General features: G+C 41.6%; 1 protein-coding gene across 7 annotated transcripts in view; it reads left to right on the top strand.

The window, feature by feature from the left end:
* The window catches only part of traf3ip1 (TNF receptor-associated factor 3 interacting protein 1), a 131045-nt gene that overhangs the window by 25096 nt on the left and 78807 nt on the right, over positions 1 to 27142 (top strand). For 2 of the 7 annotated variants that reach the window (XR_013577908.1, XM_078551426.1), the window contains exons 3-10: positions 1421 to 1582; positions 3451 to 3600; positions 6952 to 7380; positions 9010 to 9093; positions 14360 to 14389; positions 21107 to 21182; positions 23364 to 23384; positions 25739 to 25832. Coding sequence is in view for 6 of the 7 variants with exons in the window: in XM_078551426.1 (XP_078407552.1) it covers positions 1421 to 1582; positions 3451 to 3600; positions 6952 to 7380; positions 9010 to 9093; positions 14360 to 14389; positions 21107 to 21182; positions 23364 to 23384; positions 25739 to 25832 (1046 nt within the window). In the remaining variant the exon portion in view is untranslated. Of the gene's footprint in view, positions 1 to 1420; positions 1583 to 3450; positions 3601 to 6951; positions 7381 to 9009; positions 9094 to 14359; positions 14390 to 21106; positions 21183 to 23363; positions 23385 to 25714; positions 25833 to 27142 lie in introns of all 7 variants that reach the window. The other 5 variants (XM_078551429.1, XM_078551428.1, XM_078551430.1 and 2 more) reach the window with 3 other exon arrangements.

Raw genomic sequence — 27142 nt, 5'->3', positions numbered from 1 at the left:
GTTGTATTAGTCTGACTTGGATTTGAAACTAAGTTCCAGAGGAGAATGTGCTCTCTTTACCAGTCCCCATAAAAGCTACTTTCTGTTCCAATAGGTAGTTACAGGTTGCCTGTGGGTGGCTTGAGCCACCCCACCCCACTTCTTCCCTTTGCTCACAAATATTTATTTCTGTACTACTTAAGCATTTCAGTATGTTTTTGATGAATACAAGGTTAAGAGGAGAATTCTAGGCTGTTAGCTAGAAACCGTGCAATGATTTCAAACAAGGTGTACCTAGGACAGCACTGAGTAAACAAATTGGTTATATTACCCTTTAACATTTGATTGCTTGAAGGATCAACTGTCTTACACTTGAGTTCTTTCTTTAGCGGTAAGTTAGCCATTATTTCAAAATTATGGTAGATGAACAGGTGGGTCTAACCATGCTGGGAAAGCTCATTGCTTAAATTTTGATTCTTGCAACAATTTTGATTTACATTTGACTCGAAAAATGTAAAATTAATTTCTATTGCTGTTTTTGTCGGTTTCTCAAAGCGGCTCACATTCCCTCTCTGCCTGTAGGAACTGAATGAGCTAGAACCTTCTCCAAAAGTGAGTGTCTCTCATTTCTGCTTTGTCATAGCAGTGGCCAATACCATATCCAAGGGTAAACTATAGCCTATCATTTCAGTACTTCTGTCTTGCACTTTGTGAGTGATGCTCCTCTGATCTTGCCTCCTTTGTTCTTTCGGAGTTCCAGATATAACAGCCTATGTATTTTTCCATTCTTCAGCATTATCGGTCTTGAAATCAAAGACATTGCAATATTTTCCTATCTTCTATTTTTTCCCTTTAAATTGTGTAATTTTGATTTCCTTCGCCTTTTATTTCTGTTTAAATCTGGGCTTTGGCCCTTCAGTTAAGTTTTCAATTTAAAAAATATATGTGTTCAAGAATATGAAGGCAAGCATGGCTTGGTGATAGTGATATAATGCGTCAATCAGAAGGCAGTGCATTTAAGCCTTATTCCATTTGAGCATGTAATTTAGGCTGACCTTTCAGTGCAGTACTGAAGGAGTGCTGCTGAGTTGGAGGGAACCACCTGTTGCACAGGATGTTGAATTGAGGCCCCATTGGCTTGTTCAAGAGGGCGGAAAACAAAATCCAATGCACTATTTGAAGAGGAGGAGGAGGAGATTTTTTTTCTTGTGTCCAGGCTAACATTTATCCCTCAACTAACACAATCAAAAAAAGACTGGTAATTTATCTTAGTTGCTGTGAGAAAATTCTTACCACATTTGTTAGTGAGAGATTCATTACAGAGGCTGTAAAAGGTTCTATATAAATAAAAATGTGTTCTTTGCTAGGTATAGATATTATAAATTGAAAGTTGTGATTTTAGCTTGCCCAGTTAATTTATCTTCCTTTGTTTTCTTGTCAGGATAAAGATGCTAAAATTGCATTCCTGCAGAAGGCTATTGATGTAGTGATGATGGTGTCTGGTGATTCTTTGTCTGTGAAACCTGCGCGTGTAGTGGCTGGTCACGAACCAGAGAAAACTAATGAGCTCTTGCAAATAATTGCAAAATGTTGTCTTAACAAGGTAAATTCTTTCTGGGGGAGATAACCCTGGGTATGTGAAAGAACCAAAATGGGCATCTAGCACCCATTTTTAAGTACTCTGTAAGAGGTATTATCTTGTAGTCTTCCTGCACCACTGTGTTACTGTATCACTCTAGCAATTCTTGTGTTTTCTCCAATGCTGACAATTAATGTTTAATTGAGACATGATTTGAAGGAGCACTTCAACAGCAAAATGTATATAAAATGTCCAATTATGTAAACTACACTCAGGGATACAATTATGCACATTTAGTCTTTTAGACACTTACACAATCCAAGACTGTTTTCTGCTAATTTTTTTATGATTCTTGTCATTCAATAATACAACACTAAAGTAAAGGTAGTTAACACTGAGCTGTGAGTAATGGGGAAAACAGTAGAGTAATAGAAAGACACTGGGGTTCTACAGTCTGGATTTTGCTGTCAAAATAATGATGAGGGAAGCGGTGCTTTGCGTTATTTATGCACAAATGGTACAGCAACCTCAAGCAAGGGGCATGGTTAAATTCAAATGCCTGGAAGTTGCTATTCAATTTGCGCCATTCCACTGTTAGCTTCAAGAAAATGACATCTCGCTGACTGCCACCCCAAAAAAATATTGTTAGCTCCTTTTAGAATAGCACTTTTCCCAAATAAGTGATAAATAAGAGTTGTATCACAGTTTAAAGTGCTAGTGATAAATGAACAAAAATAAATGAATAAAAACATTTCAGGAATTGGGGTATATGTTGGGGGTGGGGGAAGCTTCAGAAATATTGGAATTGGTAGAAAAACTACGTTGACCTTTTTATTTTAAAATGAGACTAAAACCAGGAACCTTTACATTATGCCCTTCAGAACTATTTTTTTTTTTGAAGGAGTTAAATAATATAATCTCCAGTTAAAAACTTTCTCCTGAAGATGGAATTCGGTAGTATTTCAATAAGAATTAAAACAGTCAGGGATGCAGCTGATGGTGGTGTATGTTGAGAAAATGACATTGGCTGAGTGAATTCAGCCTGTTGTGGGAGTAGGAAAAAGAAATTCCACTTTGAGAGGGAAAGAGGAGAAACAGATGATTTGGGGGTGACGGCAGTGTGTGTGTGCTGGAGAAGAAAAGACATGAAGACTAGTGGCAGGAGGGGGGGTGGTTGGTGGAGGAGGGAGATCCTGATCCAATTGTAGTCACCTCACTACTGTATGCTTGGTTCTAATAAATCCTTTTGGATAATTGACATATTTCATGACTTGCCAAACAATTGTGTTTGCCATTAGAGGCAATGTTTGTTCAAGAGCTTTTTATTTAGATGAGAATGTTTCATTACCTTCCATTCAACTTGGATGTTTCACAAATAGTTCCAGACTTCAGAGTTCATGTGTGGTGATATTCCTTTTATCAGGTCACCAACCTGAAACACAATTGTTTCTCTTTCCACGGATGCTGCCAGACCTGTTGAGTATTTCTGGCATTTTGAATATCATGGCAGCAGCCATTGTGGTAGTAACATGATACTTTGAGGTGGCTACAGTCACTTACTGGTTTCTTAAAGAATTACTACTGTCACATTTGATGTAACTGCTCCAAGTTTTTTTGAATTTTTGGTGAAATAACACAATTACAGGATGCCAGTTATATTGGACTCAAGCCTGTGTGACCTTGCATGTGGCATTTCCTTCACAGGGAGGGAGAACAGATTTGCAAAACTAGTTGAACCCAAAATACTTCAAATGAAACATAAACACCAAGAATTGTGTTTCTTTCCAGCCCTTGTAAATTTTTAGAATATTGTCCATAGTAAAATCAATGACCACTTCAGCTTTGTATAGAGTTAAGAGTAGTATTAATCCATTTTGTTTCCTGCCCTCCAGCTTTCCAGCGATGAATCTGTGAGGAGGGTCCTTTCTGGTGAAAAGATAGATCTTAAAGCAAAAGCACTATCCAGTTCCAAATCACAGGGCAAAGAAAACAGAGAAAAAAAAGATGATGAGCGCAAGAGGCAGAAGGACAAAGAACAGGAGGTAACTCCAGACTTTAATTTGTCACTCAGGAAATGCAAAAGGTACCAAACTTTAACATATTTTTGAAGTGGTCAGGATAAACCAATATGCCCAAAGCTATTAATAAAAGGAAGCAGCCCTGTCACTCCATTATGTCTATGGTATTGATTTTTTTAAAAGACGAATATTAAAATGAGTTAAGGGTGTTGTGCAACTAGCATAATTTATATTAATATTATTGTACATCAAGGGGATTTTCTACTATTTACACAAATAAAAATATGTTTATGACTTCACTTTTCATGTTTGTCTCTTCTTGTGCCTACCTAAGTAACTAGACTTGGTAAAGAAACTTGTTGGGTGTGGTGTGCTTCAAGATGTCCTGCAGACATCGTACAGATTTGTATGTTTTTTATGTAGTTGGGAATTAATAATTTATCCAATTTATGAAATGTTGTTACTATTTGCATATCCAATCTATTTGAGTGAAAAGTGAAATTGATATTTTGAATTCAATAGTCTACAACAGTGAAACAGTCCATATTTTCTTGTATCTAGGTATTTTTGTGCATATTTGTGTATGCATTGTGCATGTTTGTGTGAGTATTCTGTATCACTCAAAATGTTACTGTTTTTCTTTTGTATTTGCATCTTGATGCTTAAATTTACCTTTATTTCCTATGTTTGCTTTAGCTCACCTTCTGTGTCGTTGTTGTTCTCTGCAAATAATGTTGTTTATTTATTTATTTAATCTCACTCTCGATTTCCAGTCTACCTTATTGCTATGCTTATTCTTTTGCTAAACTCACTGATTGCTATGTGCTGCATCAACATATATGTCATCAATACTGCTTAACAGATTAAGGATTTTGTTATGACATTTTTGAAGATATTGACCATAATTTCCAAAGACCAGCATAAGTAACTGAAAGGAGTGCTACCCGTGCCCATTTTTCTATCAGGAATCATGTAAAACAAGGGATTCCCCACATTGAGAGTGCATGTAAACTGGAATTCATAAAACCATAATAAAAATGACAGCAGAGAGGCCATTTGGGCCAGATTCTGACCTTAGCTCATCTACTAAAGCCCCGTTTTCCATGCCCATTCCCTGTATTTATTATATTCTTTCTCAAATACCTATCTAGTTTCCTTTCCAATTTAAATGGCCCCCTCAAAGCCGTAACCCTCTGAGGTAAAATAAAATCTTGTGATTTTCTCTTTCATTCAGCCTGCATCCTTTGTTGTCAATTCTCCAATCAGTGGAAGAATCCCTCACTATGCCCTCCAAATTTTTTGTCATTTTAAAAATGCTTACTAGATTCCTGTTTCAGTGAATAATATCTAAATTTTTCAAGCCTTCCTTCATAATTATAACATTCTGTTCCTGGTTTCATTCAAGTGAGTCTCTGCTGCACGCTTTTCATGGCTTTAATATCATTCCTATTATCAGGTGTCAAGGGCTAACCAAGTCTTGATAAGAATTTTTTAATCAATTCCTTGTTTATTAAACACAGCCTTAATTAGCCTTTTTATGCCTTTTGCTACTTGCATCTCTACCATCAAATTTTAAATATTTCCATCTCCAAATCTTTTTCTACCTCCTTTTCTTTCTCTTTTGGCTTTTCTCATATTGCATGGGGTTGCCACAATGTTGGTGGATCACTCCTTCATATCAGCCATCATTTTTGGACTTGGTGGGTAGGATGCCTTTCCTGCCACTAACTCTCCCCATTTATCTAGGCTGGGGACTGGGACTGGCACTGGTACTGATGCCTGCTGGCTTGCCTGCACTAGTGGCTGGGTCAGATCTCTCTCCACCTCCATTCTGATAAATATTACACTATTTAGGGCCCAGTTCCTTTCATTGTGCTTTTCCAAAACGTACAACCTCACATTTCTCTGTATGGAATTACATCTGCCACCTATCTGCTTACTCTGCCAACCTAATAATGCCCATCTACAGTCTTGTTTATCCTGTCCCACAGTTTGCAATGACCCTAGTTGCATAATTTTCTCTGGTAAGAAATTAACTATGTTAACAGATACCCCAAAATATCCACAGGCATAAAACTTTTCTTTTGTGGTCTCTGGTTGTGTGGTCAACATTCATGGTATTCACTTCTGTGTCATCTCCTGTTTTTCCTTCTTTGAGGTGGCAGCAATTTTTCTTTCCCACGACTGGGAAAGAGAACCAACTTTTGGCTGTCACAACACCCAGCAGGACCTCCAAGGCAAGTCGTTAAATCTGGGTGTATCCTTTGCTGTCCTGCCCTCAATAACTGTTAATGTAGCCCTTCAAATCCAATGTAGCAAACTTCAAATCTCTTCTTCCATTCCAGCTCGCAACTGGATTTTTAAATAGTTGAGGTGTAATTGTATCATGGGAGTTCACGTTATCTTTGCTCACAAACAGCAAGAGGGACACAGAAGTAAAATGATAATGAGGCATACCTGGAGAAATCTGGCATTTCCATATGTTCCACATGATGTTGCATGTTTGTCACCCTCTATCATGCTCTTCCACCACCTCGCTCCATTCTGTACCCATGAAGAAGTTTAAGGCAGGAGTTCAAGAGCTTGGGGTGCGGACAGCTAAAGGCATGGTCATCAATGGTGGGGTGAAGGAATTTGGGGATGCACAGCAGGTCTGAAAGCGAGGAACACAGAATTCCCCAAGGGTCACAGAGCTGGAGAAGGTTACAGAGAAAGGGAGGGGCAAGGCCATGGAGAGATTTGAACACAAAGATGCGAAGTTTAAGTTTGAGGCATTGCTGAAAGAGAGGGCTAATGTAGGTCATTGAGCTAAGGGGTGTTCCTGAAAATCATGTGCTGCTCCATGACCTGTGTTTTTCTTGGTCTGTTTTTTTCTTCCTACTTCTTGATATACCCATTATCCAGAATATTTACTTGCATATCGAAGGGAAGATGGGCTGGAGACTGAATCACACCTTTGTGTGGTTGATAAATTTACCTTACTGTGTCTTCTGGCTGAGCGTTTATTTTTCTTTAACACTGCTGTGTTTTTTCTAACTTTGAGAGTCAATATTTAAATCATTGCTGTTTGGTGTTTCTCAGCCAACTTATATAAGGTGCCGCTCAGCCAACTTACATAAGGTGTCCTGCTGTATGAGATTTGTTCTGGAACTTTTTGCCCTGCAGTAGAATGCTGCATTCTGGTTGAAAATTAAAAGATTTCAATGAAGCAACTTTACATGTTGATTCCGATAGTTGCAAGCTGAGTAGAAAAGAGTCCGTTTGCTAGTGCAGGTGCCAAACAATCTCCATCTTCTAATCTCTTTGGGTTTCTATGTATTATATTTCAATCATCTTTGTGTTTATGAAGCATACTTTTCCAATTTTTCTTTTAAGGAAAGGAATGAGAATGGAATTAAGCACACCAGCGGAGACCGGAAAGAAAAGGAACAGTCAAAGGAACAAGGGAAAGCAATGGACAAAGAAAGAGATCGACACAAAGATGGTGATAGACGAGAAAAGGGAAAGGAACATGAGAGGGACCGAGCAAGAACAAAAGAAAGAGATCAGGAAAACCACAAGAATCGAGGGGATGGAGAAAAAGTGGAAAAGGACAAGAATCGAGAAGGAGAAAAAGTGGAAAAGAACAGGATTAGGGGAGATGGAGAAAAGGACAAAGAGCGAAGCAAAGAAAGGGAAAGAAACAAAGACAAAGTGAGAGAAAAAAGACAAAGAGACAAGGAGCGTGAGCATTCGAAAGACCAAGGCAGAGATCAAGAAGCAGAAAGGGAAAAAGCCAAAGAACAGGACAAGACAGATAGAAGGGTAATTATAAATTACATGACTTTGTTTTAGTGAAATATGGTAGCATGTTTACAGTACAAAGTACGGCAATTAAATTTAGCAAATGTTTTGCAGATGTTAAGAGAATGTGTGCAGCAAAGTACAAAACAAACCCATGTGATATTTCACATTCTGCAAACCAATTAAATCCCAGTTATGCCAATTCATTAAGGATGGGCCCTTTCCAGCAACACCCACATGCCATGAATGACTAATATAAAAAGAAATTCTGCTGAAGCCCATTTCTGACCCGTGTTGGTTTTGCATATAATCTTGCAATTCATACTCTTATTCCCAGAATTAAATGCCACATTTAAAATGTTCTGTTTAACCTGGAAACTGTAGGCAGTAAAGTTGCCAAACAGGTGTAACCATTTTATTATTGTAAATATAATATTACGTTTTTCCTTTAAATTACCACTCTATATTACGGTGAAAATGGTGGTGTAGTGGTAATGTCACTGGATCAGTAATCCAAAGGCTTAGGCTAATGCTGTGGGGCATTATGGCAGCTGGTGAGATTTAAATTTAATTAACTAATAAACCTGGAATTGAAAACGAGTCGCAGTTACATGGTTACTATTACCAACATCGATTGTTGTAAAAACCCATCTGGCTCACTAATGTCCTTTAGGGAAGGAAATCTGTCACCCTTACCCGATCTGGCGTACATGTGACTCCAGTCCCACAGTAATGTGGTTAATTCTTAGCTGCTCTCTGAAATGGCCTAGCAAGTAACTCTGTTCAGGGCAATTAGGGATGGGTAACAAATGCTGACCTTATTAGTGATGCCCACATGCCATGAAAGAATTAAAAAAAAAAAATCTAAATTTGCAAATGAGATTAACAGCCAACTATCAAGTCAACGTGGGTTTATACGGATTGGATCTTGCCTGCCCAATCTGGTAAGCATTTTGGAGGAAATGACATCCCAAATCAATGACTAAGTCATGTGATATAGTTCACCTCGACTTCAAATGGCCTTTGATAAACTGCTTGACATAGTTTTTCTCCTTTTGAAGTCGAGTGCTGCACTCTAGAAGCAATGGCCAATGAGTATCAAGGAAAATGCATGGATATGGATTAGTAGCTTGGTAAAGGGAAGAAAGTGAAATGTTGGTGCCAGATAAGAAAAGTCACCTTGGGGAAAAAAACTTTATGTAGGATATCCTAGATTCCCTTCAGCCTCAATGAAGGATAGTTCATTTCTTGGGTGATACCAAATTGGAGTGGACTGTGTAGTCAGAGGCTGCTGCCGGGATTTTGCAAAGAGAGAGATGATTTGCTGGACTGAATTGAAGTTCATTATGGGCCAATTAATTTCATTATTGACAAATGTGAGGTACTGTATTTGTGAAAATATATATATGCACCCCTTGGGTGGGATAAAACTTAACCAAAGACTTTGCTCATGAGAAGCTAGTTTGTGACTGAACACTGTGCACAATTTGAGATTTAATCATTTATTCTTTTTTTAAATTCATTCTTGGAGCGTGAGCATTGCTTGTAAGGCCAGCATTTATTTGCCTTGCGAAAGTTGTGCCTTCTTGAACCACTGCAGTCTATGTGGTAGCTTTCTGTCTGTTTTAATGCTGCTTTTTATTTCTGCAGCTTAAAGTTGCAGCTGAGGAGAAACCACACAAACTGCCTCCAGAGGTGATGAAGAAAGACAGCAAAATTGATACAGACCAAGAGGTATGTATGCAATGCGTGATTAACTCGGGAGAAGATTTGTTGTGCACCTGCAAACTATTTACTGTAGAGAAATATACACTTTATAAGCTAACTGTAACACTCAGACTGAACACTACCTATAAGCAAATATTATGGTGTCTCCAAGTTAGGGAGTTAAAGCAGTCAAAAAACGATTAACCAATATTTGTAAAATGAAAACATGTCCATTTTTGCGCGTTATGTTTAGCAATAAAAAGGTAGATTTTTGTTGCCATTTTTATGTGGACTTGTTCTTCAGATACCCTGTTTAGATGGTTGTTTTGGAATAGAAATGGCACCAATGTATTCCAAATTCCAAGAGCAAAAGTGCAGCAAAACTACATGTGTTTGCTACAACACCAAAGCAAATATAACTGGCATTTGGGGGGGGTTCTGTCCAATTTATTCAGTATTATATCTGCAAAAAGTCTCAGTTGAGAATTACAGGCTGGAGAATGCAATTCTTGAGGACATATTCGGTTACAGGAGGTAAGTTACTCATCAGCTTATGATTGTGATGTGTCTGGGGGTAATTATGGTCGCCTGGACCTTGCTTCATTTCCCATTGGGAGTCAGAGCGATTTCCCAGAGTTTCTCCTGAATTTACTGCAGGTTTTTCCCTTCTAGTATTTTGCATCAGTCAGGCAGTAGTTAGCAATGGGTGGGTGAATAGCACGTAAATTCGCACCCTTACTGGGATGGATTGGGCCGTATGATTTTTTAAAAAATTTTCATTTTGTATACGAATGCAAATGTTGTGTCATGTACTCTTGGGAAATCATTGTGTGCTTTGGAACGTTATTGGGAACTGTCGAAGCTCCGTTATAATGGGTTTAAAGTACAAATGTCAATTGAGCAGAAAGCAGAACGTAACTTTTTTTTTGCTTTTAGCCACCAAGGTGTGTAAGACCTTTATAAATCTTCAGTGAAAAGATCAGCATCTCGGGAAGAGGGTATAAATAGAAGCTCTGAAGGGTGAAAAACCACAATTGGAAAGACAGCCCAACAGCATGTGTTAGGAAGATCAGACAGTTTGTTCCGATGGCTCTTGCAATCAGCTGATCAGCATGGCCCTTGATGGGTGCTGAATTGTTGATCCCAGCCATTTGGAATAAGGACCCTTAGCAGGCCTTAGTTAGCCATGATTAGGCAGGGGTTCAGATCACTATCCAGAAACCCATTTTGGAAGTGTACTTTCTTGGGCATTAGATGAGCACAGAATTACACTTGGCTTACCCTAGACACTTGGTGTCAATGAAATTAGTGGAAATTTTTGAAGCAAAAAAGGCTCAAGACAGCTTATATGTCATGAATTTTGTCATCATGAATACATTTGTGAAAAAATTGGGACCATTTTAAGCTTCCTTTGAAAATCTGAGCAGAATGGCTCAATCTTTGCGGAATAAACTTGACGTTTGTTATAGTTATCTCCTCCCCCTTAGGCAGTCCCTCAGGATCGAGGATGACTTGTTTCCATTCTGGTTCAATGTGTTCTGAAATGGCTGATAAGTCCAATGTGTGATCTGTATGTACACCCTGCCACTTGTGGGGCAGGTGTGCCTGAAGGGTCAGTTAGATGGGTTGTTTGGAGGTTTGTGTGCTCTCTCCAACGCCTCAACTTCACATCTGCGTGTTCCTGACGAAATTGCTCAATGTGTTCGGTGCCTTCCCCAATTAAGCCTCTCTATTTTGTTCGGTCACGGACTCTAATGATTGAATAGCTCAGCAGGGAAATTTGACCTCTTCAGAGACATTTTGCGGACATCCCCAAACTATTTCTGCTGTCCTCCTGGGAGCCTCCTACCATGACTGAGTTTGGAGTGGAGCAGTTGCTTTGGAAGCCTGGTGTTAGCTATACGAGCAATCTGCCCCACCCAATGGAGCTGGTTTTGGGTGATTAGAGCTTTGGTTCTGGGCGTGTTGGCTTGGGAGAAGACATTGCTGTTGGACCATCTTTCTTGCCTCTGGATTTAAAGGATCTTGCGAAGGCAGTGCTGTTAGTACTTCCCCAGGGCTTTGAGGTGCCTGTTGTAGGTTGTCCAAGTCTCCAAAGCATCTCGGAGTGCAGGGATCACTACTGCCCAGTAAACCATACCTTAGTCTTGGGTTTGAGAACTTAGTCCTTAAATACTCTTTTCCTCAGCTGGCTGAAGGCTGACCTAGCACATTGGAGGCAATCTATTCTACTAAAGGCCAGTTTTGTTGAAGTGTGGATAGAGTGTCAAATTTCACTGTTGGGATGAGAGTAGGGAAGATGTGGTTCTCTGCACAAGTACTGAAGTGAACGCACCCACAGAGTATGTCCAGGATACTTGGAAAATCCTACTTCAAATAGTGTCATGGAACCTTTTATTCCCACCTGAGAGGGCAGGCGAGGTCTCGGTTTGGTCTCACCTGAAAGATGACGCCTGTAACAGAGCACCATCCATCAGCTGAGATTATGTGCTTGCCCACAACCTTCTCAAACAGAGGTGTTAGAACTGTCCATCTAATCATTGCTGACAACTGAAAGGAAGCAAGTAACTTTTAGAAATGCCATAACAAAAATAAAAATACCCGGAAAAACTCAGCAGGTCCGGCAGCATCTGCGGAGAGGAACACAGTTAATGTTTCGAGTCCGTATGACTCTTCAACAGAACTAAGTAAAAATAGAAAAGAGGTGAAATATAAGCTGGTTTAAGGGGGGGGTGGGACAGGTAGAGCTGGATAGAGGGCCAGTGATAGGTGGAGATAGCCAAAAGATGTCATAGACAAAAGGACAAAGAGGTGTTGAAGGTGGTGATATTATCTAAGGAATGTGCTAATTAAGGGTAGAAAGCAGGACAAACAAGGTACAGATAGCCCTAGTGGGGGTGGGGTGGGGTGAAGGGAAGGGATCGAAATAGGCTAAAAGGTAGAGATAAAACAATGGATGGAAATACATTTAAAAATAATGGAAATAAGTGGGAAAAGAAAAATCTATATAAATTATTGGAAAAAAAAAGGGGGATCGGAAAGGGGGTGGGGATGGGGATGGAGGAGAGAGTTCATGATCTAAAATTGTTGAACTCAATATTCAGTCCGGAAGGCTGTAAAGTGCCTAGTCGGAAGATGAGGTGCTGTTCCTCCAGTTTGCTTTGAACTTCACTGGAACAATGCAGCAGGCCAAGGACGGACATGTGGGCATGAGAGCAGGGTGGAGTGTTGAAATGGCAAGCGACAGGGAGGTCTGGGTCATGCTTGCGGACAAACCGAAGGTGTTCCGCAAAGCGGTCACCCAGTCTACGTTTGGTCTCTCCAATGTAGAGGAAACCGCATTGGGAGCAACGAATGCAGTAGACTAAATTGAGGGAAGTGCAGGTGAAATGCTGCTTCACTTGAAAGGAGTGCTTGGGCCCTTGGACGGTGAGGAGAGGGGAAGTAAAGGGGCAGGTGTTGCACCTTCTGCGGTGGCATGGGAAGGTGCCGTAGGAGGGGGTTGAGGTGTAGGGGGTGATGGAGGAGTGGACCAGGGTGTCCCAGAGGGAACGATCCCTGCGGAATGCCACCGGGAGGGTGAAGGGAAGATGTGTTTGATGGTGGCATCATGCTGGAGTTGGCAGAAATGGCGGAGGATGATCTTTTGAATGCGGAGGCTGGTGGGGTGATAAGTGAGGACAAGGGGGACCCTATCATGGTTCTGGGAGGCAGAGGAAGGTGTGAGGGCGGATGCGCGGGAGATGGGCCGGACACGGTTGAGGGCCCTGTCAACCACCGTGGGTGGAAAACCTCGGTTAAGGAAGAAGGAAGACATGTCAGAGGAACTGTTTTTGAAAGTGGCATCATCAGAACAGATGCGACGGAGGTGAAGGAACTGAGAGAATGGGATGGAGTCCTTACAGGAAGCGGGGTGTGAGGAGCTGTAGTTGAGGTAGCTGTGGGAGTCGGTGGGCTTGTAATGAATTTTGGTGGATAGTCTATTACCAGAAATTGAGACAGAGAGGTCAAGGAAGGGAAGGCAAGTGTCAGTGATGGACCATATGAAAATGATGGAGGGGTAGAAATTGGAAGCAAAATTAATAAATTTTTCCAGGTCCAGATGAGAGCATGAAGCAGCACCGAAGCAATCATCGATGTACCGGAGAAAGAGTTGTGGGAGGGAGCCGGAGTAGGACTGGAACAAGGAATGTTCCACATACCCCATAAAGAGACAGGCATAGCTGGGGCCCATGCGGGTACCCATAGCCACACCTTTTATTTGGAGGAAGTGAGAAGAGTTTAAGGAGAAATTGTTCAGTGTGAGAACAAGTTCAGCCAGACGGAGGAGAGTAGTGGTGGATGGTGATTGTTGGGGCCTCTGTTCAAGGAAGAAGCAGAGAGATGCCATGTTGTTGCAGCTATATAGAGTCATAAAAATAGTAATTTAGAGAAGCCATTTGGCTCATCACGCCCAAGCAGTGCTTTGATGCATGAGGAAACTGGTGGATTTGACTTCAAAAGCACAACAAAGGATGTGTATTGTATACCATTCAAAATGGAGCTGGATATGTTCATGCAAGCAGAATACACCTTGAGTTATAAAATATGGCAATATTGACAACAATAGTGGTACCAACCACTGTGGACTCCTGCAGCTTGCTTGTTTGCCTGTGACAGTCATGGAGGAAAATGCCAGAGTTACTTTTTCTGAGATTGGCATATTTTTTTTTCTTTTTGGCTACCTGTTCCAGGTGATTGTTTGGCTGCAGAGAGGGACACAGGGTGGGAAGGGCTGAATGATTTGTCCATGTTTCATCATGTGGGATGGGACGGGCTCGATAGATAAGCTGGTCTATTCACCTCCTTTGTCAAGTTAGTTGCTAAAAGCATATGGCATTGGAGTATTCGCACCCACAGTGTGCAGGGAAGAACATTTTTAAGTTTTTTCCTTAAGATTAGGCGATGGGGGTTTTTGCTTTTTCGGGATTTTTAACTTGGAGAGTTATTTTGATGGATTGCTCGCCAATAAAAATTTGTTGGGCCATTATTTCTAAAATCAAACTAATGTGATTTTGACTTCTGGGTTTCAATTATCTCCCAGCTTTTAGTGATGATGTAGTGCTGCGGTTTACCTCCCTAAAATTTTCCTTCAGTATGTACTTTATATTTAAAAAAATTCCTTGCAAATCATATAATGACGTAATTTTGGTGTTTGTAGTATTACAGTTTGTAAAATAAATAGTTTTGCATTTTTCTGTTTACTCACAATTTAATGACCCCTTTTTCTTTTGACTCCAATTATTGCAAGCAGGATAAAGTAGTTGAGATTCCTGGAGCAAAGGTATTGCACTGTTTACACATTTCCTAACGATGCTAATTTTGTGAGTTAATTTTACAAGTAAGACAACCCTTTTTTAAAAATAGAGTTTCAACTAATCCCAGAAAACTTATTTCTGACTGCTTGCTGCAGCCAGTGCTCGCCACACTGTTCATTGGCTGCATGCATCACAAGGGGAGCTGATATCCCGAGTGGCCAGTTCTACTTAAATGCAGACTGTATCTCTTAAAGGGGAGCCGTATTGTGGCTGCAAGTAGTGGTGAGAATCATTTGAAAACTCAATCTGTGCTCTGATAGTTTGAACACTGGCTGAGCTTGGGAGAGAGTGAGCACCAAGGTTTCCTGACAATGCACTGGAGATCCTGTTGCAAGATGTGGAAATGAGATACATCCTGCATCCACGGTGGGAGCAGGACACCCTCCAGACTACTCAGGAGGTGACAGAGGTCAGGGCTAGGAGTGTGATTTCAGCATCAGGAAAAAGTTTTAACAATCTTTTGAAAAGGCTGAAGGCACTGGGCACTGCAAAGGCTATGGGTCCTGACAATATTCCAGCAATGGTACTGAAGCCTTGTGCCCCAGAACTCGTTGCGTCCCTAGCCAAGTTGTTCCAGTACAGCTACAACGGGCATCTACCTGGCTATGTGGAAAATTTCCCAGGTATGTCCCATCCCAAAAAGCAGAACAAATCCAACCCGGCCAATTACTGTCCCAACAGTCTCCTTTTGATCATGATGGAAAAGTGATGGAAGGGGTCATCCACAGTGCTGTCAAGTGGCATTTGCTTAGAAATAAGCTGCTTACTGGTGCTCAATTTGGGTTCCACCAGGATCACTTATCTACTGACCTCATTTCAGCCTTGGTTCAAACATGGACAAAAGAGCTGGACTCCAGAGGTAAGGTGAGAGCGACTGCCCTTGACATCAAGGCAGCATTTGACCAAGTGTGGCATCAAGGAGCCCTAGCAAAACTGGAGTCAATGGGAATCAGGGGGAAAACTCTCCACTGGTTGGATTCATACCTAGCACAAAGGAAGATGGTTGTGGTTGTTGGAGGCCCGTCATCTCAGTTCCAGGGCATCACTGCAGGAATTCCTCAGGGTAGTGTCCTCAGCCCAACCATCTTCAGCTGCTTCATCAATGATCCTCTATCAAATGGTTAGAAGTGGAAATGTGATGACTGTGCAATGTTCAGCACCATTCTCGACTCCTCAGGTACTGAAAATACCCATGCCCAAATGCAGCAAGACCTGGACAATATCCAGGTTTGGGCTGACAAGTGGCAAGTAACATTCATGCCACACAAGTGCCAGGCAATTACCATCTCCAACAAGAGAAAATCTAACTTTTGCCCTTGACATTCAATGGCATTACCATTGCTGAATCCCCAACACCCTGGGGGTTACAACTGACCAGAAACTGAACTGGACTAGCCATATAAATACTGTGGCTACAAGAGCAGGTCAGAGGCTGGGAATCCTGCAGCGAGTAACTCACCTCCTGACTCCCCATAGCCTGTCCACCATCTACAAGGCACAAGTCAGGAGTGTGATGGAATACTCTCCACTTGCCAGGATGAGCGCAGCTTCCACAACACTCAAGAAGCTCGACACCATCCAGGACAAAACAGCCCGCTTGATTGGTGCCCCATCCACAAGCATTCACTGCCTCCACCACCCAGGCACAGTAGCAGCAGTTTGTATCATCTACAAGATGCACTGCAACAACTCACCAAGGCTCCTTAGACAGCACTGTCCAAACCCATGACCGTTACCATCTAGAAGGACAAGGGCAGCAGATGCATGGGAACACCACCACCTGGAAGTTCCCCTCTAAGCCACTCACCACCCTGACTTGGAAATATATTGCCGTTCCTTCACTGTCGCTGGGGTAAAATCCTGGAACTTCCTCCCGAACTGTGGGTGTACCTACACCACATGGACCGCAGCGGTTCAAGAAGGCAGCTGATCACATCCTCAAGGGCAATTAGGGATTTGCCATAAAAATGCTGGCCTAGCCAGGGACACCCACATCCCATGAATGAATAAAAAATGTGCGCTCACCTTCAAAAGGCATATCCTACCAACTATATCATTAGCCTCATCTACTGCTCAATTCACTGCAGCCCAATCACCCATCTAACACCTATCTCTAGCAATCAGTACTCAACCTTTGGATCATGTTTTACCTTGCCCTCACTCACTAAGCACTCTTGCAAACCTTGCACCTACAAACCTCAGCTCACACAAGCTGGATTTATTCAGCCATGACAGCCACATAACCCAAACATATTGCAGGAAACTCACTGATTTACTTCTTTTTACAAGAGAAAGTGGTGCATAACAGAAGTCAGCAGGAAAGAACTGGAGGAGGACAAGTGTACCTTCATGCTATAACCCCTATGGAGCAGACGGTGCTGGCTAGCATGGGAAAGGGCATTGCTGAGACAGTGACCACTGGAGATGTTGGAGCTTTCCCCTCCCCCCTCCCCCCTCCCCCCACTCCTGCTTTGCGCTTGCGTCCCCCCACCCCCCTTTGCCCTCATGTGGCGGTTTCTTCTGACTTTCAAGATGCATTAGCGTAAGCATGCACTTCTTATTTTCTCCTCATGAGTGGAGAAAAGTCTTATCACCCAGTAGACAAACATTGTTTGTGATGCATAACATTGGCGTTGATTGGCCCTCGATTCGAGGATGAAGTTTACTCAAGGTCGTGAGTTTCTGCCATGGGTCTTCACTTGACTGAACAGGCTAATTTTCGACTTACAGATCTTTGGGCGCATGGGCCAGGATGCCCCAAGAGGTAGTTGAATCCGGAGGGCAGGATTTGCTTCCTTTTCTTTCCTTCTCTGCTGCCGCTCTGTCTCATCATTGAGACGTTGTGACTCAAAGCAAAATGCAGCTTGATGGACAAACTGTTGCCACTTTGAACGATTAGTAGCAAGCTTTTCCCAGTCATTAATGCCAATGCTGCTGCGCTTGAAGGAGAGCTTCAGTGTCTTAGTAGCATTTTCTTTGTCCTCCCCTGGAACACTGACCATTTGAGAAAACGAGACCTGCCGGGGGAGTCGCTTCTCGGCCATCGGGCCAGTGTTCAGTCCATCAAAGTTGATTTTGTAGGAATTTTTCCTGAATGCTTGTGGCACTGGTTTCAAAAAGGACACTAGTATTTGTTCAGTGGTCCTCCCCATTTGAATCTGAAGGATGTGGCGAGACATTGCTGATGGAATTTCACTAGCTCTCTTATGTGTCGCTGATGCACAGCCTAGGTTCCATTGCAGTACAGTATCATGCTAAAGGCAACTGCTCTATGTGTGATGACCTCTGTTGACTTGCAGTGGTCTTTATTGTCACACACTTGTTGCTGTACTTTGTAGAAGGCTGAGCTGGCACAGCTGATCCAGTGTTGGATCTCCTCATCAATCTTTTAGAGAGAGATATCTGCCAAGGTGTGGGAAGTGCTCAATGTATTCCAGAGTCTCTCCTTCAACATATATGGGAGGTGGAATATTTAGCTGACCTGGTGTGGGTTGATATGAATTTTCTTTTGGCAACAATTAAGTACAGGCCAAGTTTCTTGTATGCAGAATTGAAGAGATTGTGAGTGGCTTGCAACTCTGGTGCAGAGTGGGCAACAACACTGCAGTCATCTGCAAACTGTAGATCATGTATTTCTACGGTGGTCTCATAATTTCCAAGCTCCGGGGTGTTGTAACTGGGGGAATACCCCAAAGATGCACTGGGGAAGCCCCCTCTCCCCTCCCCTACAAGCCCCCAGGTAAGGATTGCACCGCAATTGCCCTGCCTGGGAAGTTCAAACTTCCGTTGGGCAATTTCCCTGCAATAGGAACTATATGAAAGTACGGTATAAATTGCAAACTTCGGATGGTTCCGACTGATTTACAGCAATAGTTACCTGGAAAAGGTTAGAAAAATTAAAACCACTTACTTATAACTTCTGGATAACTATAGGACTAGTGCTGTTAAAAAATGGGGCATGGCTTCCTTATCTCCGATACAAAGCCTCAGGAGCCCACTGCACTACACTGCTCTCACCCAGCCTGAGTTGGAAGGTCGGGTGAGAAAAGAGCGGCTTCATTTCAAGGTAAGTAAGTAGGAGCAGAGTGGCAATCCGACTCTGCCACTCCAAGCAAGTTATGGACCCATGTATATCTATGGTGGTCAGTTTAGTTTTGGAATGGAGGCGACTGAGGTGAAAGAGCTTCCATCTAGGCAGTATTTAATACTGACACCTGAGGGCACTTGATCTTTGGCAAGGTGAATAGCCACTGTCAGGAGGATTGTAAATAGTATGGGGGCTATCACACAGCCTTGCTTCATCCCATTCCGGATCTTGAGGGCGTCTGTTTCAGAACTCCCACTCAAGACAGTTGCAGTCATATCATCATAAAACAATTACAGGATTGTGATGAAGTTTCTTAGACATTCAGACCTTTGGAGCACAATCCACAGAGCCTCGCAATTTACTGAGTCAAATGCTTTAGTCAAATTGATGAATGCACTGAAGAGTTCCTAGTGTTTCCTTGGATTTTACTTGGTCTTTGTTGCCAGACAAATCCCTGTTAGAGGTTCATCTGCATGGTCTAAAGCTACCGCTGTATTGGTGGGTCATCCCTTATAGGTGGCACAGTGGACTGCCACAGAGGTGCCTTCATTCTGTTCAGTTGTGCAAGGTTAGCTCGGACTTTCTGGAGTGTGACTTTTGAAAATTGCAACACTGGAGTCAAATCAGCATTCCACACCGCATCTTAATCTGCCTGCTGTGTATGCTGCCAGCAGTTGTTAGCTCCCCGGCTTCCCTTCATGCCTATCATCTTAGCCGACATTGTTAACAGTTCTCGCTCTTCAGGTTTTTCCCCTTCTCCTTCAAATCTGCCATTATCACCACTTTCCTCAAAAAAAACTTGACCTCTCCATCCTCGCAAACTTCTGCTCTATCTCCAACTTCTCTTCTTCTCCAAAATTCTTGAATATGTTGTCACCTCCCAATTACGTGCCCATTTTTCCTGGAACTCCATGTTTGAATCCCTCCAGCAAGTTTTCCACCCCTGTCACAGTACCAAAATGGCTCTTATCAAAGTTATAAGTGACATTCAATGTGACTGTGGTAAAAGTATTCCTCCTCATCCTTCTCAAACTTTCTGCAGCCCTTTACACACTTAATCTTCCAAAGCCTCTTTTCTATTGTCCAGCTGGGTGGGACTGCACTTACCTGGTTCCATTCTTATCTATCTAATCGTAGCCAGACAATCACTTGCAATGGCTTCTCTTCCTGCTCCAGCACAGTTACCTCTGATGTCCCCCAAGAATCTATCTTTGTCCCCTCCTATTTCTCACCTATATGATGTCCCTTGGCAACTCCATCTGAAACATAGCATCAGTATCCATATTTACACTGACAATATCCGGCTCTACCTCACCACCAACTCTTCAACTCCTCCAATGCCTCTAAATTGTTAGAATGCTTATCTGACATCTGGTACTGGATGAGCAGAAATTTTCTCCCAGTTAAATATTGGGAATGCCGAAACTCACTACAATCTCCGCTCCCTGGACACCAACTCCATCCCTACCCCTGGTAGCTGCCTGAGGTTGAACCAGACTGTTCACAGCCTTGGTACAATATTTGACCTGGGACGAACTTCCAACAACACAATTGCGTCATCACTAAGACCACCTATTTTTACTTCCATAACATCACCCATCTTTGTTCCTGTCTCTGATCATTTAGTGCTGAAACCCTCATCGATGCCTTTGTTACTTCTCGGCTTGACTATTCTAATGCACTTCTGGCTGGCCTCCCAAGTTCTACCCTCTGTAAACTTGAGGTCATCCAAAATTGCTTCCTAGCTTACACCAATTTCTGTTTCCCCCGTCACCCCTGTGCTCACTGTCCTACACTGGCTCCAGTTCAGCAAGTCCTCAATTCTAAAATTCTCACCTTGTTTTCAAATGCCCCATGGCCTCACTCCTCCCTGTCTCTGAAATCTCGTACAGCCCTCTGAGATATTTGCATTTCTCTAATCCACTCCTAGCTTCTTGAGCAGCCCCAATTTTTATTGCTCCACCATTGGTAGTCAGGCCTTGAGCTACTTAAGACCCTAATCTCTGGGATTCCCTCCCTAAACTTCTCCACCTCTCCACCCCCTTCCTCTTTTAAGGTGCTGCTTAAAGCCTACCTTTTTTGCTCAAGCTTTGGTCACCTTCCCTAATATCTCCTTATGTAACTTTGTGTTATATTTTGTTTTATAATGTCTCTGTGATGTGCACCTTGCGATGTTTTACTAGGAAAGGTGCAATACAAATGTAAGTTGTTGTTGTTAGGTGCACGCGCCTTTACGAATGCATCCTGCGCATTTCCTGTCAGAAGTGTGCACTCACACCTCACAATCCATTTTTGAATGTTAGGTTGCCGTGTAGCACCTAAAAAAAAAAAGGCTGTAGACTTTGATTCAGCTCCCATTATATCTTAATCATTGTAGAATGATTAATATCTCCACTCACAAGGCTGACTTAGAAGCTAACCTTAGAAGCTGTTCTGTTGATTCAAATGTGTCACTATGAATCATTTTTCACTGGCAATGATATATTGCAAATGTCTAGAATTAGGAATGCTTTAAATAATTGATGGTGACCTAATGTAATTATGACTTGGTCTTTCAGCAGTGCTTGTGAACTTATAGATACCTTTTATTTTGAAGGCTGAGAGCCCTGTAAGGATACCCAGACCCTCATCAGCAAAAGGCCAAAGACGAAAACCAAAACCGGGAGTTGAAGGTATTAAGTTTTACTGTAAACAGTCCTAACCTTAACCAAAAAAAGTCCTTTAATGCATTCTAATATCTATAGTTCATGCAAGATAGAGATGTTTCATGCTTGTTTTCATAATGTGTGTAATCAATAACCTCCTCACCTTTTGTGAAGGGTAGAGAAATCAAAATATCTGGAATCTTTCAGAGCTGGTTAAAACTGCAGGTGTTTATGGATAGGGAGATGGGTTGAATGGCCTTCCTCTTTTACTTATTTTTCTGAAATTGAGAGTTCTAACAGGAAATTGCAAGCAGCCAATGACGTGTGCTTTTTAAAAAAAAGTATTTATTTTGAAAGGCACAGATAGTAAAACTAATTTCGAGAGAGAAGAAATTTGTGTCTTTATAAACCTGGACTATTTAAATTGCAGTGGCCAGCTCGTTCTTAACACTGCTTTATGAAATGTCTTTTCGAATACACCAGTTGCAGATTATTTTAGAAGCTTGAAAAAGTTTGAAAATCTTTGTCAAGTCAAATTATTGGGAAGTGTGGTGCATTGTTTGTTTGTGACCTGAAACTGTCAAAAAATTGAGTATTTTCATGCATATTGCTGGAATAGACATTTACATTTTTGCAGTTAGGAGTGAATCGATTATATTTCACTTTGCTCAGTAGTCTCCCAGCCCTTCAACACCTTACCCAAGGTGGTATACTTCACGTGTGAGCATAAATAGTGAGTGAAAGGGGCTATTGAGGAGCAACTTGGTTGAGCCCAATCCTGCCCTCAACTAATGTCCACAGAAGCTTAATTCTAGCAGGGTTCTCTGGCTGGTTTTCTCCTTAGCCCCAACTTGGGCAGCACTGAAGAAAATTGTTTCATCATCGGTGCCACCTTACCTCATATCCACCAACTCAACCTTTGTGGCCTATGGAATATCTCAATTCTTCACTGGGCTTATGCTGGATTTTGATTCACATTATTGTTAAACCAGTTTTAATTTGCAGTTTTTTTTTGTTCTAGACTCCAAGAAAGTGTTATTTGGGCTGCTTCAACTGTGACAAATGGAACCTTCCATTTGTAACCCTTTGACAAGTGCACACAGCATCCTTGAGAATTCAACATCTTTCACAACTGTGACATACTCTGGAATAACCAGAATTATACCGTCAGTTTGCAAAATGGAGCATAAAAGCAAAAAACTGCGGATGCTGGAAATCCAAAACAAAAACAAAAATACCTGGAAAAACTCAGCAGGTCTGGCAGCATCTGCGGAGAGGGACACAGTTAACGTTTCGAGTCCGAATGACCCTTCAACAGAACTATCTGTTGAAGGGTCATTCGGACTCGAAACTTTAACTGTGTCCCTCTCCGCAGATGCTGCCAGACCTGCTGAGTTTTTCCAGGTATTTTTGTTTTTGTTTTGCAAAATGGAGCATACTGCTATACAAAACCTACAATTTGCATAATAAGTAGTCACAGTCAATTCACGTATTTTTGAGTTTATATATTGACCATACTGCATCCCATGACATACACTCCTCCCTGACCAAGAGGTCAGTCAAGCTACCTGCTTTCTTGGGCTTAAGCCCAAGGTGTTGAATACATTTTTAGTAGCTTGCCTTGTTTGAAATCTTTCCCTTCCAACGCAGAAGTGCTTTCCCTGGGCAGCCTGGTTAGCATTGATAACTTGCTGTGTAAGAAGTGTGTGCTAAGTAATTACAAAAGCCAGCAGAAAAACGGACAGGTATTTTAACTCAGTGCAAGCATTAAGCCATTTACTTGGGGGGCATACTAATGTGTTCTGCTTTTGCCCAACCCTTACCGAACAAAATAAACTGAATAATGTATTCACAGCTAGACAATAGATTATTTTTTAATGTTGAAATCATTTTTGATGAAATATTTTTAAGAGTGACTTGTAACACTGATTTATTCTTTCTGCCACTGTCTGTCAGAAGAAGAGAGAGAATCTAATACATCAGTTAGTCAGCAAGAGATGTTAGAGCAAAAACCTGAGAAAGAGACCATTATAAACAAGCTCGGTAAGATTGCAGGGGCAGATTGACCTCTGAATAGACTTTACGAGTAGCAATAGACAGCATGAATTCTGAATAATTTAGTTCTATTTTTGGTTTTGGGTTTGAAATTGAAAATGGCACTAGTGATTCAAGCATCTCACTACAGCATATCCTATTTTTCCTTTCCAGATGAGTCAGATATCGAAGGAGGTAAGTACTTATATTTCAGCATTGGCTGTTACTCTCTGTTTAGAACTGGAAATAAAAGACATTGTAAGGTCACTGATTCAAATGTCTGGTATCTTGTTTTTTTGAACAGATGAAGAGAAACACAATTTTAGTTCATGACAACTGAGTTTCGCTTTCCTCCTCATATAATGTATGCATTACACTGCGCCTCTAAAAATGTGCTCTCACTCAACCTCTTCAGAAAATTTTTGTACTCATTATTACATGTTATCTTCATTCATTTGGTGAAATTCTCACTAGTCAGGAGGTGAGATTCAATCCCCAATTCTATCTAGGCTTGCACTTTAATACTGCACCACACTCAATACTACGCTTTGGAAAGCCCTGTCCTCAAATGAGAAATTGGAACTTGTCCACCTGGTGATTTAGGCAAACGTTAAAAATTCCCATGGTGTTGAGCATCGGAATAGAAGTAGGTTATGTCTCTTGAACATATCCACCATTGAATTAGTTCATAGCCAATCAGTATCGTAACATCATTTACCTGTCTCTGCACCATATCCCCGGATACTTACCTAATAAAAATCTGTTGATTTTAGTATTGAAAATTTTAATTGCCTCAACATTCACAGCCTTTGGAGTGTATTCTGGATCTCCACTACCTTTTGTGCCCAAAGGCGCCTCCTAATTTCACTTCCAAATGGTCTTAAACCAGAGTAAGTTGCGAGGAGGATATAAGGAGTGTGTAAAGGGTTATAGATAGGTTAGATGGAGCATGATGTTGGAAAATGTGAATTTGTCCACTTTGGCAAGAAGCATAGAAAAGCAGTGTATTATTTGAACGGAGAGAGATTGCAGAACTCTGTAGTACAGAGGGATCTGGGTGTCCTGATACATGAATCACAAATCCTCAACTCCACTTTCCTGCCTTTTCCCCATAACCCTTGATTCCCTTACTGATTAAAAATCTGTCTATCTCAGCCTTGAATACACTTAACGACCCAGTCTCTACAGCCCTCTGTGGTAAAGAATTCCACAGATTCACTACCCTCTGAGAGAAGAAATTCCTCCTCATCTCTGTTTTAAATGAGCGACCCCTTACTCTGAGATTATGCCCTCTGGTCCTAGACTCTCCCCACAAGGGGAAACAACCTCTCAGCATCTACCCTGTCAAGCCCCTGAAGAATTCTATATGTTTCAATAAGGTCGCCTCTCATTCTTCTAAACTCCAATAAGTACAGGCCCAACCTACTCAACCTCTCCTCATAAGAAAATCCCTCCATACCTGGAATCAACCTAGTGAACCGAGTGAGCTTACCTTTTCCAAGATACTTTGAATCACCTTTTGAACAAGTGTCAATATCGTTTTTATGTAGTCAAATACAGCAACCAGTTTTCATACAACGTCCCACAAATATCAAATGAGAGGCATGATGAGTTATTTTTTAATTGGTAGTGGTTGGGGAAGAAATACTGGCTCGGGCTCAGGAAATACTGCATGTTGCTCTTCAAATAACATTAATGGGAACTTTTGCATCCACCTGAACAGGTCAAGAATTTTTAATTCAGCATCTTATTCAAAAGACTGCACTCTAACAATGCAGCATTCCCTCAGTAATGTATTGAAGTGCCTGCTGAGTGCCCGAGCTATAACAGACAGGAGTATTTTATGTGCAAGTTTAAGTTGAGCACACATTGAATTTCTGTGACCTTTTAATACTGGTTTAAAAAACATTGAGTTGCAAACCAGCCCCACCCACAAATCTGGTCACACTCCAAAATTGAAATAATGAGCATGGCAAGTTTCCACCATTTGTGACCATTCGAGAAGACTCTTCAAATTAAACTGTTTAGGCACACATGTACTAGGGAGCACATGTCAAAAAAAGAAACTTAAATAGTAATGATTTAACTGACTAATGCACACCAATGAATTTGTTAAATGGTTCAGCATAGTTTTTTAAAGTAGGTTTTTTAATTATTAAAAATCAGGTTACTCACAGGTGGGGAAAAAACACCTATTAAAAAGCTTATTTGTTATGACAAACCTATTTTCAGCTGTATTAATAAAACCATACCTGCTTAGCACTGTATTTTAGGAGTATTTTTTAATTTAAGGGGGAAAAAAATAAGCAATTACATTCTACTGTGCTGGTTCATGGGAGATTTTACATTTGTGATTATGCAAATAAGTTTGAACAGAAGCTTGAACTGTAACTTCACTTCAGAAAACCAGTTCAATTTCAAGCACCTCGTCTACCAATTATGCCCAAAGTGGCAATTGCAGCCATTGCTACCTAGGAGCTCGCAACCCCAAAATCTTGTCCCCAGTTTGGGAAGCCCTGTCCTAGTGATTGATGTATCAATATTTGCAGATCTTGAAGCTGCCCACAATTCCATCGAGAAGAAGCATACAGCTGAGGTGAATGGAGAGATTCCTGATGAGCTTTCTCCCCAAGTTGCACAGAGGTTTGATGTCTTTATATTTAATGATTGATACTCAGCTGATAAACCTTACTTTCATATGACTGATGTACTTGTATAGTTGCAACTATAATTTTGCATTCACGTGTATAAGATCGATAATTGCTTTAGGAGTAGTGGAGTGTATTGCTATGATGCCTGTGAATCAGCATTGAGTCATGTGTTCCATGCTTTGTTCTGGAAGACCATAGTTACAGACTGGAAAGTTCTTAATTTTCCATTTGTGCATCAAGTATTCACATTTGCCATGGTTTGTGCAGATATAGCCTAGAGTTGCACACGGAAGGTCGAAGCCAGGTATTTTCTGCGCGGGTCTTTAATGAGGTATTTGCTTGTGACTTCTTATGAACTTCATTCAACTTTTTAAGCTTCATCAAGTTTGAACTCGCATTGTCAAAGGTTAAGCAAGTGAGTCCAAAATGCCTTGCGCAACTAGAAGCTGTGTTGAGGGGCATTGTTAAGGTCCTGGTGGATGGGATGACATTTGTTTTCCTAGATCTTTTGGACTTCTTGGAGGGCTGCAACATTGTGGTGAATGGATGGGGTAGTGACAGCGTGGGCAGTCAGGTTATTGGGGTTGACTTAAGGGGCTCCAGTGATACACCACTTTGGTGTATTCAGCTGGACATCAACAAGTAATATGTGGCTACTTCTAGTCCATACTGGTGCACAGTACTCACTACGGACTGCACTATGGTCATTACTGATGTCTGAAGCACTGCTTCCTAGCTTCTGCTTGACCTTACCTGGTCTAAGTTGGCCCTCAACTCCATCTCGATGGCTGCCTTCTTCAGATGGTTATGGAGGGCTTGTGTGTGGCCTGACTTTTATTCTTTCAAGGGATTTGGGCGTCGCTGACGAAGCCAGCATTTTTATTGTCCATCCCTAAATGCCCTTGAGAAGGTGGTGGTGAGCCGCCTTCTTGAACCGCTGCAGTCCATGTGCTTTAGGTATACCCACAGTGCTGTTTGGGAGGGTGTTCCAGGTTTGTGACCCAGTAACAGTGAGAATGGTGTGTGGCCTGGAGGGGAACTTCCAGGTGGTGGTGTTCTCATGTGTCTGCTGCCCTTGTCCTTCAAGATGGTAGAGTTTGGAAGGTGCTGTCTAAGGAGAGGTCCGAGAGGTGCCATATTGCATGGTGTTCCTGCAAAAGGCCACCTTCAGGGTGCACTTAGTGTTCCAGTTTTCATGATGGTTACCGTTTTCTGGGTTTTGGCTTGAGCTTCCACTTCCAGTAATATTCCTACATCATGCTTACTTGTTAAGTGACTTTTTGAGATTTTATTGTTTCTGAG

Source organism: Cetorhinus maximus, chromosome 11, assembly GCF_964194155.1.
Source record: "Cetorhinus maximus chromosome 11, sCetMax3.hap1.1, whole genome shotgun sequence".
Lineage (NCBI taxonomy): Eukaryota > Metazoa > Chordata > Chondrichthyes > Lamniformes > Cetorhinidae > Cetorhinus > Cetorhinus maximus.
The sequence above is the reverse complement of the archived record's forward strand: the minus strand, read 5'-3'. Positions and strand labels throughout refer to the sequence as shown.